This window comes from Atheta coriaria, unplaced genomic scaffold, assembly GCF_025399875.1.
Source record: "Atheta coriaria isolate IRGN ID8LTWV9N9 unplaced genomic scaffold, Caltech_Dcor_3.1 hic_scaffold_2_pilon, whole genome shotgun sequence".
NCBI lineage: Eukaryota > Metazoa > Arthropoda > Insecta > Coleoptera > Staphylinidae > Dalotia > Dalotia coriaria.
In genome coordinates, this window is record NW_027045444.1 from 4,686,945 (window position 1) to 4,705,390 (window position 18,446).

Consider the following 18,446-nt stretch of genomic DNA (forward strand, 5'->3'; position numbering starts at 1 on the left):
AAGTTATTAAATTTTACGTGATTTGTGGGTATTATGATGTTGATTTGATTAGTAGTTAATTAGTTATGATGGATTAAAGTTGACTTTTGAAAATAATAATTAATTGAGAGAAAATTGATTGTAACTATTGATTACAACATGTTATCATTATGAAAGTGCTTGTGTTAGATAAGAATTTAATTCTGAATAGATTAGTGAAAGAATCAGTGTAATATCTTCATTAGTTTTGAGTAATTAATTAAAAACTAAACAATTTCGTTTGAGTGAAGAGTTTAGGTTCGGACGCGTCACACTAATTAACGAATAACACAAAAACTATTAATGTTTGACACATTTTCCTTTCAGAAATACTTTAAGAATTAAATTCTCTATCTACTTGATAAAAAACAATAATAATATAATAATATATTACAATTATATATAAATAATATATTACAAAGAAGTTATTAACATTTAAAGTTACATTTTCCAAAAAAATTAAAACTATTATTTTATTTGTTAACAACTTTTGATTCAAAATAGCTATCACCAAAATCTCTTCACTATTCAATACAAAAATTATTCCTTTATCCAGTCCATTAAAAATCATTCCAATATCTTAATTAGTTTTTGAGTAATCAACAAAAAACTAAACCTATTTCCCATTTTCACAATCCATTTATAATTCTTATACGTGATTTCTATAAATTTCACTAATAAATTCCGATTTAATAATGTTTGTTGATCCTAGGCTGATGATAATGATGATTATCATAATATTCTCATACGCTGACGATGATATACAACTATCTATCGAATATGTATCGAACGTGAGTCGTTGTCGCTGAGTGGTTGTGCGTTGTTTGTAAATTATTGAAGCGTTATTGATCGGAATAACACGCCGATTATGCCGACCCAGATAGACAGATAGATACAGATACATACAGATGCGCGTGTATGATGATACGATTATAATGCGATATGAATTTTGTTTTTCCAACGCTGAAAACAATAACACTGGCAGAGAAAATGCGAAAACAAAAAAAAAAGAGAGGAAATTGTTGTTTTTAGGAAACTTGTGAGCATATATTATTATTTATGTATAAATTATTTATAAAAATGATTAGGTTTTGATTTATTTTTGAGGTTATGAGAGGTTATAAAGTGATTTTGTTGATTTTTTTGAAAAATTTGTTTTATTTTTGTTAATAATTGATTGTATATTGTTTATATAACCGTTGAAATAATATAATTGGATGCGGAATTTATGTAGAATTCCTGTGTGCAAATATTGTTGTTATGTCACTTTAATTGGTTGAGTTATTCAACAATATTCGTGAAAAAACAATTTAATATAGAATATTGAGGTATAATATAGCATAAGTGAACTTTACCGGTCTGAAGTTTGTGAAATTAAATTTTAAATTTGTTTTTTATTAATAACTTTTAAACTAAAAGAGATATCATTAATTGCTTTTCAGGAATTGATTTAATATTAAATTCTGCATGTATTGCAATTATAATTTGATTTAAATATAATTTATTTTCTACGTAAATATGAAAATAGAAATAATTTAGTAAATAATTAAAGGTCAGTTTTGTTTTGTCTGTAAATAATTGTTTGTTAATGGAATTTGCAAAATGTTTATTTAATCGGATGCAGAATTTAATGAGGAATCGATTGATGTATAAACATATTCTATTTTAATTTAAAATAATAGAGTGATTTATAAATAACTGAAATATTTTACATTTTTTAATGTTTGGACCGTTTTCCTTCACATATACTATATATGTCGGTGCAATTGATTGGTTTCTAATTAATAACTAAAAAACTAATAGAGATAAATTAATTTTGCTTTTAAAAATAGATTAACAATAAAATTCTACATCGAAAAACGCATGAACAATGTTTATTAACAATATAAACAAAGAATTATTATGAAAATTGTAAATATTTTCACAAATTTTAAAAAAGACAGTTTATTTTGTTTATAACTAAATAAATATTAAATAAATAAATACAGTATTTTCATATATTTATAGAGAATTTAATTCTGAATCGTCTCATAAAAAAATATCCACTTTACCTCTTAAAATGACAAAGTTATTAACAAAAAATCAACAAAAAACATGTTTTACTACTCATGTACATTCCGACCATTAGTTTTTAATTAATTAAACAAAAACTAATTAACATAAACTAATTCTGATCACTCACAAAAATTCCCCATGAAATTCTACATCTATATTAATTTATTTTGAACCAAAATTATATTTATATACTGAGTAATCAACAAAAACAAACAAAAACTCAAAAATTTTCACATTTTTCCATTCGACATCTAACACTAAGAAATTAAGTTGCATATGATTTACTTTACTATTGTTGAAGAAAACAAAGTTGCAGAAAATCAATTCTACGAGTACCTACGACATTGTAGTGTAAATATGAATATCGATTAGATTTTTATTTGCTTACTTACTTGTCTTTTCTTTTTATTCTCGTACCTACTTGTAGTAAACATGAAATTGAATTAACTGCGTAGATATTCGCGACAAAATTTAAATTTTGTTTTGTTGTTTCATTGTGCCAATTATACCAATGCAGAGCAAATGCGTGTACAATGTGTATTGAGAGTAGTTGATCAATTAGAAATTATCACACCACCGCACGCCACAAATGGGTTTATTAATAGATTTGCGCGTTGAATCAATGTAACCAAATTGATGACAAAATAGATGTGTTGGGATTATTGCGGTGTTTTTGTTTTGTGTGTTTTTTGTGTGTTTTTTGTTTATTACTCAAAAACTATTATAGATAGGATAATGATTCTTTTAGGAGTTGATAAGTTATTAAATTTTACGTGATTTGTGGGTATTATGATGTTGATTTGATTAGTAGTTAATTAGTTATGATGGATTAAAGTTGACTTTTGAAAATAATAATTAATTGAGAGAAAATTGATTGTAACTATTGATTACAACATGTTATCATTATGAAAGTGCTTGTGTTAGATAAGAATTTAATTCTGAATAGATTAGTGAAAGAATCAGTGTAATATCTTCATTAGTTTTTGAGTAATTAATTAAAAACTAAACAATTTCGTTTGAGTGAAGAGTTTAGGTTCGGACGCGTCACACTAATTAACGAATAACACAAAAACTATTAATGTTTGACACATTTTCCTTTCAGAAATACTTTAAGAATTAAATTCTCTATCTACTTGATAAAAAACAATAATAATATAATAATATATTACAATTATATATAAATAATATATTACAAAGAAGTTATTAACATTTAAAGTTACATTTTCCAAAAAAATTAAAACTATTATTTTATTTGTTAACAACTTTTGATTCAAAATAGCTATCACCAAAATCTCTTCACTATTCAATACAAAAATTATTCCTTTATCCAGTCCATTAAAATCATTCCAATATCTTAATTAGTTTTGAGTAATCAACAAAAACTAAACCTATTTCCCATTTTCACAATCCATTTATAATTCTTATACGTGATTTCTATAAATTTCACTAATAAATTCCGATTTAATAATGTTTGTTGATCCTAGGCTGATGATAATGATGATTATCATAATATTCTCATACGCTGACGATGATATACAACTATCTATCGAATATGTATCGAACGTGAGTCGTTGTCGCTGAGTGGTTGTGCGCTGTTTGTAAATTATTGAAGCGTTATTGATCGGAATAACACGCCGATTATGCCGACCCAGATAGACAGATAGATACAGATACATACAGATGCGCGTGTATGATGATACGATTATAATGCGATATGAATTTTGTTTTTCCAACGCTGAAAACAATAACACTAGCGGAGAAAATGCGAAAACACGAAAAAAGAGAGGAAATTGTTGTTTTTAGGCAACTTGCGAGCATATATTATTGTATATGTATAAATTATTTATAAAAATGATTAGGTTTTGATTTATTTTTGAAGTTATGAGAGGTTATATAGTGATTTTGTTGATTTTTTATATAAATTTGTTTTATTTTGGTTAATAATTTATTATCTATTGTTTATATAACCGTTGAAATAATATAATTGGATGCGGAATTTATGTAGAATTGCCATGTGCAAATATTGTTGTTATGTCACTTTAATTGGTTGAGTTATTCAACAATATTCGTGAAAAAACAATTTAATATAGAATATTGAGGTATAAATATAGCATAAGTGAACTTTACCGGTCTAAAGTTCGGTGAAATGAATTTTGTATTTGTTTTTTATTAATAACTTTTAAACTAATGGAGATATCATTAATTGCTTTTCAGGAATTGATTTAATATTAAATTCTGCATATACTGCAATTATAATTTTATTAAAATATATTTTATTTTCCACGTAAACGCGAAAATAGGAACATTTTAGTAAATAATTAAAGGTCAGTTTTGTTTTATCTATAAATAACTGTTTGTTAATGGAATTTGCAAAATGTTTATATAATCAGATGCAGAATTTAATGAGGAATCGAATGATGTATAAACATGTTATATTTTATTTAAAAACAACAGAGTTATTTATAAATAACTAAAATATATTTAAATTTCTTATTATTTGGACCGTTTTCCTTCACATATACTATATATGTCAGTGCAATTGATTGGTTTTTAATTAATAACTAAAAAACTAATAGAGATAAATTAATTTTGTTTTTAAAAATAGATTGCCAATAAAATTCTACATAAAAAAACATATAAATAATGTTTATAAACAATATAAATAAAAAATTAATATGAAAATTGTAAAAATTTTCACAAATTTTTAAAAACAAAGTTTATTTTGTTTATAACTAAATAAATATTAAATAAATTAATACAAACTTTTTATTCTTTGATAGAGAATTTAATTCTGAATCGTTTAATAAAAAAACATCCACTCTATCTCTAAAAATGACCAAGTTATTAACAAAAAATCAACAAAAAACATGTTTTACACCGTGACACTACACATGCACATTCCAACCATTAGTTTTTAATTAATTAAACAAAAACTAATTAACATAAACTAATTCTGATCACTCACAAAAATTCCTCATAAAATTCTACATCTATATTAATTTATTCTTCACAAAAATTAAATTTATATACTGAGTAATCAACAAAAAACAAACAAAAAACTCAAAAATTTTCACATTTTTCAATTTATCAACATAAAATGCACAACAAAATAGCTGAAATAATAACCAACAATAAAATCATCCATCTTTGGTATTCTGTATTGACTGCCGACACCAGCACTCATTCCGATCCATTTCGAGCGAATAAATAAAAAAACGTACGCCGCGCTTACTGGAACGCAGTCGGAACGCATGCGACGCGCGAAGAATTGAAAAATCAAAATACGCTCGTAAATTCAATTTTCTCCGCCATTCTAACATGTCGCGTGTTGAAGACGACACATCAATCAATCAATCAATCAGTTCCACATTGAGTTCAACTCGTCTAACGGTCGCGTTTTTACTTTAGAATCATTCTAACCTTATAGAGAGAAGTGCGTGATGCGCATGCGCAACATTAACATAACATAACCTTAAAGTTAATGTGACAGCACATGGGAGGAGCTTTTGGGTTAAAAGTTATTTGTTTTTATTAAAAATAATTGGTTAATATAATTTTTTGGATGAAAAATATGCAAAAATTTGTTTTTTTGTAGTTTTTTTGTTAATAACTTTGTAATTAACATAGATATCAACAAATTTTTTTCACATATTGATTCTCAAATAAATTCTGCTTCTAATTGTCAAAATTTCATCGTGATTTAATGAATATTTTATGATTTATAAGCAAAACAAAACCAAACTTAATAAAAACAATTTCTAAATCTAAGAGAGACTTGTTTTTTCTTACATTTTTGTTAATAATTTTGTAATCAACATAGATATAAACAATTTTCTTTCATATATCCATTCTCTAATAAATTCTGCGTCTAATTATCATAGTTTTATCTTGATTTAATCAATATTATATGTTTTATAAGCAAAATAAAACGAAGTTTACTAAAAATGATTTAATATTGATTTTTCCTAGTTTTTTCTTAATAATTTTGTAATCAACATAGATATCAACAAATTTTTTTTACAAATCTATTCTCAAATAAATTCTGCATCTTATTATCAAAGTTTTATCCTTATTCAATCAATATTTTATGTTTTATAAGCAAAACAAAACAAAATTCAATAAAAATTACGATCTGACTTATACAGGCCACTACGTCATGCGCATGCGCAATATTACCATAACCTCAACGTAAACTTCAGCCAATAACACTATAGTAAATGGGCGGAGCACCAGTATCAAAATTTATTCATTTTCACATTAAAAATAATTAATAATTATTATTTTTATAAAAAATTAGCACGAATATGCAAAATAAATGCAAAAATAACAACGTTAAATTACAGTGCCGTGCAAGTCATGTTGGTAATGATAATGAATAAATTAATACCAGCCACTTATTTGCAATTAGCGTAATTTCGCTTTTTATTTTCTTATTAAAATCGCTAACGAGTGGAAAACAACCGCGGCTGCGACACAAATGTTGTTTAAACAATTTACATAATAATTTACAACTCGTTGTTATTGCTTTCTTGAAGTGAGGGTAATAACTATGCGTGATTGTTAGTTTTTGATAAATTACGCATGATTTTTCTGGAAAATATAATTAGTTTTTATTATAAGTGCAGTATACCGGTCTAAAATTGATGAATAAATGTTTTCTGATAAATTTTTATTAATAACTTTTAAACTAGAAGAGATATTGATATCGTTTTAACGTAGGATGATTAAGAATTAAATTTTGTATTAATGATAGCAAAATTTTAAGTTTTAAAGTTTATATTTAATTATTTATTGATTAAATAAAAATAAATTTGGAAAATTTATTAAAGTATTTAGTTTTTTACCGATTACTCAGTATATTAATGATATATTTTAAATTTTTTGATGAGGTATAATGCAGAATTTAATACTTAATCGACTGACGCAAGAATAATTGTAATATCTCTTTTAGTTTATTAATTATTAACAAAAAACTACAAGAAAACATGATAATCATTAGGCATAGACCGGTAAAGCTTACATAAACCACACACAACTCTAACCTTTACACAAAAAATGATTTTTCTTAGTTTTTTGTCAATAATTTTGTTATCAACATAGATATCAACAATTTTTTTTCACAAATCCATTCCCAAATAAATTCTACGTCCAATTATCAAAGTTCCATCTTAATTCAATGAATATTTTGCGTTTTATATGCAAAACAAAATGCAACTCAATAAAAATTACTACAAATATTTTTTTATTTTATTAGTAACAAAGTAAATAACAACTATATTTAACAACTACATATTGCAAAACATACACAATTTAATACACAATAACCTCCTGAAAGAATCACTACTCTAACCCTTTCCGTTCTCGAGTAATCCTCGAAAAACCAAACAAAAATATCATCAAAACACAAACACTTCAGGTATTTAATTAAGAATAGTAATTTAAGTCGGGAAATAAAACACGTCGTCAAAACAAAAGGCGTCCACCGATGCTCGCTCTCAGCCAAAGACAAAAACAAACAAAAACAAAAACAATCCTACTCTCAATTCCTTCATTTCTCTTCTTCTCCTTGTATTTCACACGAAAACTCAGATTTCTGTTCAATTACATTCCTAACCTAAAAATACTTCCCGAACACAACCTACAAACACAACCGGAAGTGTGATGCATCATCATATATTCTACGTATTGACGTTTCGCTATTTGACAATAATGTGAGTTTTTGTTAATAACTTTGTAATTAACATAGATATCAACAAATTTTTTTCACATATTGATTCTCAAATAAATTCTGCTTCTAATTGTCAAAATTTCATCGTGATTTAATGAATATTTTATGATTTATAAGCAAAACAAAACCAAACTTAATAAAAACAATTTCTAAATCTAAGAGAGACTTGTTTTTTCTTACATTTTTGTTAATAATTTTGTAATCAACATAGATATAAACAATTTTCTTTCATATATCCATTCTCTAATAAATTCTGCGTCTAATTATCATAGTTTTATCTTGATTTAATCAATATTATATGTTTTATACGCAAAATTAAACAAAATTTACTGAAAATGATTTATTATTGATTTTTCTTAGTCTTTTCTTAATAATTTTGTAATTTACATAAATATCAACAAATTTTCTTCATAAATCTATTCTCTAATAAATTCTGCGTATAATTATCAAAGTTTCATCGTGATTCAATAAATATTTTATGTTTTATAAGCAAAACAAATCAAAATTCCATAAAAATTACGTTCTAACTTTATACTGGCCAATGCGTCATGCGCATGCGCAATATTAACATAACCTCAACGTGAACTACAACCAATAACACTATAGTAAATGGGCGGAGCACCAGTATCAAAATTTATTCATTTTCACATTAAAAATAATTAATAATTATTATTTTTATAAAAAATTAGCACGAATATGCAAAATAAATGCAAAAATAACAACGTTAAATTACAGTGCCGTGCAAGTCATGTTGGTAATGATAATGAATAAATTAATACCAGCCACTTATTTGCAATTAGCGTAATTTCGCTTTTTATTTTCTTATTAAAATCGCAAACGAGTGGAAAACAACCGCAAAACAGCCGCGACGCAAATGTTGTTTAAACAATTTACATAATAATTTACAACTCGTTGTTATTGCTTTCTTGAAGTGAGGGTAATAACTATGCGTGATTGTTAGTTTTTGATAAATTACGCATGATTTTTCTAGAAAATATAATTAGTTTTTATGATAAGTGCAGTATACCGGTCTAAAATTAATGAATTGTTGATTTTTATTGAATTTTTATTAATAACTTTTAAACTAGAAGAGATATTTATATCGTTTTAACGTAGGATGATTAAGAATTAAATTTTGTATTAATGATAGCAAAATTTTAAGTTTTAAAGTTTATATTTATATTATTTATTGATTAAATAAAAATAAATTTGGAAAATTTATTAAAGTATTTAGTTTTTTACCGATTACTCAGTATATTAATGATATATTTTAAATTTTTGATGAGGTATAATGCAGAATTTAATACTTAATCGACTGACGCAAGAATAATTGTAATATCTCTTTTAGTTTATTAATTATTAACAAAAAACTACAAGAAAACATGATAATCATTAGTTGTAGACCGGTAAAGCTTACATAAACCAAACACGACACTAACCTTTACACTAAAAATATTTCTTCATAGTTTTTTGTTAATAATTTTGTAACCAACATAGATATAAACAATTTTTTTTCACAAATCCATTCCCAAATAAATTCTGCGTCTAATTATCAAGATTTCACCACGATTCAATGAATATTTTACGTTTTATAAGCAAATCAAAACAAAATTAACTAAAAATTACTACAAATCATTATTATTTTATTAATAACAAAGTAAATAACAATTTTATTTTACAATTAAATATTGTAAAAGATACACAATTTAATACACAATAACCTCCCGAAAGAATCACTACTCTAACATTTTGCGTTCTCGAGTAATCCTCGAAAAACCAAACAAAAATATCATTGAAACACAAACACTTCAGATATTTAATTAAGAATAGTAATTTAAGTCGGGAAATAAAACACGTCGTCAAAACAAAAGGCGTCCTCCGATGCTCGCTCTCAGCCAAAGACAAAAACAAACAAAAACAAAAACAATCCTACTCTCAATTCCTCATATTCTCTTCTTCTTCTTGTATTTCACACGAAAACTCAGATTTCTGTTCAATTACATTCCTAACCTAAAAATACTTCCCGAACACAACCTACAAACTCAACCGGAAGTGTGATGCATCATCATATATTCTACGTATTGACGTTTTGGTATTTGACAATAATGTGACTCGGGAATTTCATTAGGACGCTCATAAATTATGCCGCCTGTGCAGTTCTGCAGTGCAAAACATTCGCAATGCCCGGAAATGTCATCGGGAGAGGACAGGATGTAAATGTGCCTTGTCACATTACAAATCCGAAATAATTAGGATTATATGTTCATAAATAAGCGAGATATTTAGGGTGAAAGGTTCGGGAGCTCCGCCTACTAAGCGAGTTGTGATTGGTTGAGTGAGCGTGAGTGTACGAGTAGTGTGAGCGTACGCTACGTGACGCGATGTGACGTAAGTGAGTGTAGCAGTGTAGCAGTGTAGCACTACCACTACCACACTCACGCGTAGCGTCGCGCGGGTTGCAGTAGTAGTGACTTGACTTAACTTAAGCCAACCTGACTTAAACTTTAATCGCGTATATCTCCTAAACTAATAAAGATATTAAATTTTTTCTTTCACTAAAATATTTATAATAACACTCTGTATATTCTCCGCATAATATTTTTAATATATCTGCATAAAATATTTTATTATCCGGCTTTTAATAAAAAAATTTTATTATATTTTAGTTTAGAATTTAATTTTCTCCGCACGTATTTCACAAAGACGTAAAAAAAGTAATGCAGTAGGATATCCTAGTTAGTTTCTTTGTGAGCGCGCTGGAAATTGCCCAAAATTATCGATTCGCTGACTCGCCGCCCCCACACTGCGCTAGATGTCCCGTACGCGAGTATCTCTCCACTCTCCTCCACTCTTCCGAATTGGCATCGCTCATGCACCACCCGCGCGCCCGCACACAAAAAACATTTAAATTATTTACGCGCGTCGAAATATGTTTTAATTAGCGTTTTGCAGAAACAACAAACAAGCACGCGGCATTACAAAGTTGCCAGTTTGTTTACGTGGCCGAGCAAATGTTGATGTTGGAATTAGCTGCGCGCCAGCGTCGATTTAAATGTCAAGTGCCACACAATTTAGCTTTACGGCGGCGGATTATGTTTAAAACATCGCTAAACATCACTAAATACACGCGGAGTTAGGGAGTTCAGTAAGAAACAAATATTTGCGGTGGAAATTTTGATTTAAGTATGATAACAACGGAGAGAGAGGTAAAAATGTAAATATTTGCTCCGCCCACTAGGGAGATTGGGATTGGTTAGGTGTGGTGCATAGGGGAACGTATAGTGAAAGTATATTCATATTATATAGACATTTGACGCGCATGCGCGAATGACTTAAACTTAAATTTGCTATAACTCTTAAACTAATAAAGATATTTAAGTGGGGTTTTCACTAAATTGTTAATAATAATATTATTTATTTATTTAAACAATAAAAATATCAATTTGTTTATTTAATGCAAAATTATTAATTATTGAAATTTTATAACATGTTAAAGTAATACATTCACTCAACTATAATTTTTAACGCGCATGCGCGGACGACTTAAACTTTAAACCTCAATATCTCCTAAACCAATAAAGATAAAAACCTAAAATTTTCACTAAACAACACAAAATCAACATATTTATTATTTAAATTGAAAAAACTTTGCATTTTAACAAAACTCCATGTGTAATATTAAAATTCCCCGTGCGTCATACATATTTCACATTTCTACGAGTACGCACAACAAACATGTGCAACATCTGTCCATCTGGTTGTGCTTCACATTTTTTTATTATTCAACAAAAACTTCGCCGTCGCTGCATCACACACCGACGCCGGTCCCAAGCCCGGACAAAGAAGGAGGGTTGTAGGGTGAGGCCAGCGACCTACCCTACGTAAAAAACATCAGTGCTCATAGAACCAGACAAGGGCCTCGGTTACGGACAGATCAACGACGACAACCCAAGCAAAGTACACGGACAAAGAGAAGATTACAAAAACATAACCTTAAAATCGCCACATGGAACATAAAATCGCTCAACAGAAGAGACCAAGAAATGGAGCAAGAATTAAGAAACCACCACATTGATATCTGCGCACTTCAAGAAACTAAGAAAAAGGGAAAAGGTCAGGCAGTAGTTGGAGATTATCTACTAGCATACAGCGGTGTAGAGAGGAACGAGCGAGCAAAAAAAGGAGTCGCAATCATGTTTCACAAAAAGTTAGTAGATCACATTATAGACATCACGTACGTTTCAGCCAGAATAATACACGCAAAACTGCTGCTAGACAGGAAACGCACCAACATTATAAGTATTTACGCTCCAGAAAACTGCAGACCCCAAGACGTAAGAGAAGAATTCTTTAACTCACTGCAACATGTTTTAGACAGCCATAAGAACGAAGCGACTATCATCCTAGGAGACTTTAACTCAAGGATTGGCAACAGAATCATACCCGGAGTTAAGCAGAGATTCAACGAGGAAACAGAAAACGAAAATGGAACGCTGATGACTAACCTATGCACAATCAACGAACTACGAATAAATAACACATATTACGAACACAAACAACAACACAAACACACGTATTGTAACTCAAGGGGACACACATCAACAATCGACTTCATTGTGACAAACCGAGTAATTCCACCAACCAGCATATTAGATGTAAGAAGCTTAACCTCGGCAGACATAGGAAGCGATCATGCCCTCGTGATTGGGAAGCTGAGACTAATATCCCTCCAAAAGAAACAAGCAAAAACATGCGAAGAGCGCACAAAAATAAAACAGAAGGACTAGCTGACCAAACAACCAGAGAACTATATGCAAACAGACTGAAGGAGAAAGTTACAAACAACAACATACAAGAAGGAGATAACGTTGATACGGCATGGGAAAGGCTGAAAAGCAACATACAACAGGCTGCCGAAGAAGCGCTAGGCAGGAAGATCATCAAGAAACCGAATCCTTTTGCTAAGAGAACTCCATGGTTCACCGAGGAAATCAAAATGAAATGCAAGGAAAAAAGCAGGCACACATTCAACACCTCACGCAAAGAACGCAAGAATCATACGAAAGTTACAAACAAATCCGCAGAGAAACGCACGAGTTAGTACGGAAGACGAAATCCGAACACTGGAGGATCTTCTCAAAACAACTAGAACATGACTTCTATGGAACCCAAAAGACAGTATGGAAGACCATAAGAAACCAGAGAAAAGAGCTCACAGAACTGGTACAAGCAAAGGGAATAGACAAAGAGACCTGGATAAACTACATCAAACATCTATACCGGGACACAAACCAGGAGAAACCTAATATCTCAGTCAACATACAACCTGATGAACCAACCATAGTAAGCATATCTGAGGTGGAAACAGAACTCGCTAAACTCAGAAACAGAAAAGCCAGTGGCCCGGACGGAATACCCAATGACCTCCTGAAATACGGCGAAGAAGTGCTCGCGGCCGAAATTACGAAACTTATCAACATCATCCTGAAGCATCAGAGAGTACCAACTGAATGGAAATTGAGCACACTAATAATGATGTTTAAGAAAGGAGATAAGCAAGAACCATCCAACTATCGAGGAATAGCTCTGCTAAACACCACCCTGAAACTAACAACTCGATTACTAGCGAACAAGATATTAGCACACACCACACTATCAGACGAACAACAGGGCTTCAGGAAAGGAAGGTCCTGTAACGACGCAATATTCATAATAAGACAGGTGAAGGAAAAAGCCGTGGAGTGGAACAAACCGGCTTTTCTTTCCTTCGTGGACCTAAGGAAAGCGTTTGACAGAGTGCAGCTCCAAGACATAACCAGCATACTCCGAAAAGAAACATCGCATCTGATATCATCAATACTATAAGGGACATCTACAACAACAACGAACTGCAACTAGCAATAGCCGAACAACGCACAGACCCCATAAAAGTAGGAACAGGGGTAAGACAAGGCGATTCCCTAAGCCCCCTGCTATTCAACTTCATCATGGAAGAGATAATTGCAAGAGTCCGACGCTGTAAAGGATACCAGATGGGGGGGAAAGAGCTGAAAGTTGTGTGCTACGCGGACGATGCCGTGCTAATTTCCGATAGCGAAGACAACCTACAACGCATGATTCACCAGTTTAACATTGCCAGCAAAGCCCTCAACATGGAGATAGCAACAGAAAAAACCAAATGCATGGTCATCGCACCACATCCAATAAGATGCAAACTTGAAGTCGATGGACAAATCGTACAACAAGTGAGCGAGTTCCGATATCTTGGTATAAACATATCCAGCAGTGGAGGAGTGGAAAAAGAAGTAGCAGAGCAAGTTGAAAAGGGCCTGAGAATAGCAGGATGCCTAAGGAACACGATTTGGGACAACAAACATCTAAGAACAGAGACGAAAGTTTCCATCTACAAGGCAGTAGTCAGGCCCATATTTACATACTCGGCAGAAACGCGTGCAGAGACGACAACCACACAGAGATTGCTCACCACCGCGGAAATGAGGACACTAAGAAACATAGATGGCAAAACACTGCTCGACCGGATAAAGAACGAAGACATCAGAAGAGCGTGCAACAACATAGAAGACATAACACAATGGTGCAAAAGACGCAAAATCGAGTGGAACGAACACATAGAACGGATGGACGAAACCAGAATAGTCCGAATAGCCAGGGACAAATCGCCAAGGGGAAAGCGATCCCTGGGAAGACCCCGAAAGAGATGGAGCGACCACCTAAACCCTGTCTGAAGTAGGAACAGGCAATATGCCTACAAAAGAAGAAGAAGAAGAAGAAAATAACTTAGAATTAAATAAATAATAAAATTTAAATTTTTTAAATAAATTTTTTTGTTGATTTTTATTTTTCGGGTGTTTTTGACGTTTTGATTATTGTAAAGTGGAATTCCAACGCTGCAGCCGCATTTAATCGATTACCCGTCGACGTGCTTTCACTCGTTTCACTCGTTACACAGTATTTGCAGCGAAATTGCCGGATAATTGGAAAATGGGAAATGCTCGGTGCACGCACACATCAGTGCGGACGGCGAATGGAAATACAAATACATGATGCCAATATCAGTTACACTGAAGTAACACCGGAAGTTGATTTTGTTAAATCAACATAACCTTTAAAAGTATGAGGAGAGGAATATGTGCGAATATGAATTACGGAAATTTAGTAATTAATTAATAACTTGAAGAGTAATAAAGATAAAATTATTTTGTTTGCATATATTGGTAAAGGATTTAATTCTGCGTTAGTTTGAGGTTGAAAATTGTTTATAACTTATTTATATACAGAGTAATCAAGAAAAAACCAGTGGAAGTTTTGAAGTTTTGTAAGAAAATTGAATTTGTTTTGTTTATAACTTTATTATTATTTCTGTTATTTACATGTTCTTAACGTTAGAAGATGCAAAATTTATCATAGATTCATAGACCGGAGGTTTGTTAGGGTAACTTATCTTGTTTTTACGTTATTAATTAAAAACTAATAAAACACGCTTTGATTAAAAATTTGTCTTGTAATTTTAAAAAATTAATAACTTTTTAAGCTGATAAGGTAGGAAGCTGATTTTTACTGTCATTTATTGAGAATTAAATTGTGCTTATTATTGAGTTATAAAATAATAAATTATGCTAATATATACCGGGTAATTCAGGAAAAAAGAAAGTTTTTAGAATAAATTTGCTCAAAATCGATTTTATTTTGTTTATAACTTTGAGGTTTTTACAACTTTTGACAAATTTAATACTGGGATAAATGCAAAATTTAATTTACTATCAGCTGGTGAAATAATAATTGTTTTATCTCAATTAGTTGTACAGTTATTAATAAATAACTGACAGAAATGAAAAAATCACAAATTTGCATTTTGAATTTATTTTTTAAATAACTCAAAATTTACATAACCTACAAAAACAATTTCTTCTCTAGCTGATTACCCATTAAATTCTCTATTAACATCAACAAACAAAATTATTCTACCGCTACCCATTTCCAAGTAATTAACTAATTAATCAAAGCAAAATATTTTTCTTTCAAACTCAGTCTGAATAAACACTCCGCTATAGAAATTTATTTGATTCCGTATACAAAAACAAATCAAAATAAAAACACAGTAAACAAAGTCAAGGTTCTGCTGCTCGGATGTATTTTGATGTCGTCGTGGGTTTTTCCTCCATTGCGAAAGTTTCCCGCTGAAGAAAAATACATTGCTGCGAGTTCAGTCCGAGGCTAAAAAAAGATTCGATTGGCAACACGAACGCACCGACGAAAACGTGTGGAAGCTGACAAAGTACGAAAAGTAAATGTTTGCCACTCTCAAATTGCCGCCTCCACCAGCCGCCCCAAATCTTAAACTGAATTCTGCGGCGCGAATATAACTTGACTCACTTCTTCCTCTTTTTCCTCGTTTTGCTTCTCGGCTGTCTAAACAAATCAAAGAAAATGTTACGGGAGCAAACTTTAACACTAAGCAAACTGAATTATTATATTTATCAATGTAAATAAATAATGTTTGGATAGATAAAGGGAAAAATAATCAAAAATATTAATAAATAAAGATTATTTTTGCATTTTTTGACTTTTTGAGGAAAGTAAAGTGTGTTTATTGAGTTTTTCTTGAATAACTCCCAAACTATTTAAGTTATTGTTATAATTTAAAAACATATAGGTTAAAAGATAAATTCCTAATTAAACTACGTTTTCAATTTGTTGGTAGATGTATTCCAAAGAAAGTTATTAACAATTAAATTTAGTCTAGTGAAATTAATAAAAATTTTTACAAATTTGCTTATAAATTTTGATATAAACTAGTTATCTTTAAAATTTTTGATAATATTGATGTAGAATTTAATACTTAATTGATTGTTGGAGAAATCATACTTCTACGTTAATTGGTTCTTGAGTAATTAAGAAAAAACTAACTTTTTTCGCTTTATCTCATTTTTCGGTGAGTTATGCAATCAAACCGCATCTTAATTAGCGGATAATTTAAAAACTATCTGCTATAAACTTGAATTTCTTTAATAAAATTGTTTACTAATAAATTCTACATCAAATTGTGTAAAGATCATGTTAAATATGTAATTACATAAATAGTTATTAACAATTAAACTTTGTTTTGTAAAAAAATAACAATCACATAGAAAATCCTTTATAACTTTTGATAATATATAGTTATTAACAAAGTTTTTACATAATTTAATACATTATTTAATACTTAATATATTCCTGAAGAAATAATAATAATATCTTAATTAGTTTATAAGTTATAAGCAAAAAACTTAACGATTACACTACTTCTACTCTAACTACAAACATTTTTCTACAATATCACAATTAATTTGTAATTTTTCTTCTTTGTTTCAGGATATTCCACTATTACTTCATCCACCAACAGAAATTATTATTACCCAATTCCACAACGATAAATAAACATCGATATTTTCACGGAAATCATTCAAAAAACGAATTTATTTGCAAGTGGAACTAAAATAAAGAATTAAGAAAAAGGATCATTCAATGACTGGTGGCGATCGTCATGGCTACGCTTCAACATGGTAATTATTTATACATTAAATATTATTATTATTAAGTTATTAACAAAAACGAAAAACTGTAAATCGTGCACTAATTGACATATCAATCATCATCTAAAGCAACAATTGGGATAAATTACGTGTAAAATATTTATTTTTGTAATTATTTTAACTTAAGCAACTTCTATCACAATAAAATTGATGGGGAATGAAGTTAAGGGTTGCATAAATACATTGTGTAAGTTTGGTTGCAATACTTTAAATAGTTTAAGAGTTATTTGACTTTGAAGTTTACACTAAAAATTCTCTTTCCAATTTACTTTCAAGCTCTGATTTCACCCTTTTAAGGGTTGATTTTTATTAATTTTTTAATTAAAATAACTTAAACATATTATAAACAATATGTCTACCAAATTTCAAACTTGTATCTCTTTTAGTTTATGAGTTATTTGCATTTGTTTATAAGAAAACAAAAATCTGAATATTTTAGGTTATGATTAACCTACAATATACTATATCACACTCAAATATTTTAATCAATAAAAAATTAACAATAAATATTACCAAATTTTTAAATAATTTCTGTTTAATATTAATTTTAATTAATTTTTCATAAAAATATTTTTCAATTATTATAAATTTAACAACATAGAAATAATTTATTTATTTAAAAATAATGTAGACGTGAATGACTATTTTATGGTCGCATCAAGGAAGGCCGACGAGTTGATCTGTTGAATATTTCAATGTCGTCTGCAATTATCATGCTCTCGCGTTTCTCTTACTCCTCGTACTTAAGTCGACTTGACTTAACTTAAGTTACATTATAGGCATTTTTAGCGTTTCCAATGTGTTTTGACTTAAAACGTATGCAAATTCGAGTGCATAATAAAACGCACAATTTATTACTTAAATTCACTTAAGTTAAGTTGAATTAAGTTAAGTTAAGCTGACTTAAGTGCATAAAAATGCATTTTAATTATTTAAATCTTAAGAGATTTTGATTCTGTTTGTGGTGATGAGTTTCGAGTTGTCGATTGAAGTGGAGGTGGAAGTTGAGTTTGAACTCTTGAGTAAACTTGAATTGTTAACTGATAATTGGG

At 29.6% G+C, this 18,446-nt stretch overlaps 1 protein-coding gene across 1 annotated transcript in view; it reads left to right on the top strand.

Moving 5' to 3' along the window:
- Window positions 1–18,446, top strand: part of LOC135800687 (calcium/calmodulin-dependent protein kinase kinase 1) — a 38,120-nt gene that overhangs the window by 4,191 nt on the left and 15,483 nt on the right. Inside the window, exon 2 of the mRNA XM_065313995.1 lies at window positions 17,174–17,364. Within this exon, the coding sequence (XP_065170067.1) occupies window positions 17,346–17,364 (19 nt within the window). The 5' untranslated portion in view covers window positions 17,174–17,345. The remainder of the gene's footprint in view (window positions 1–17,173; window positions 17,365–18,446) is intronic.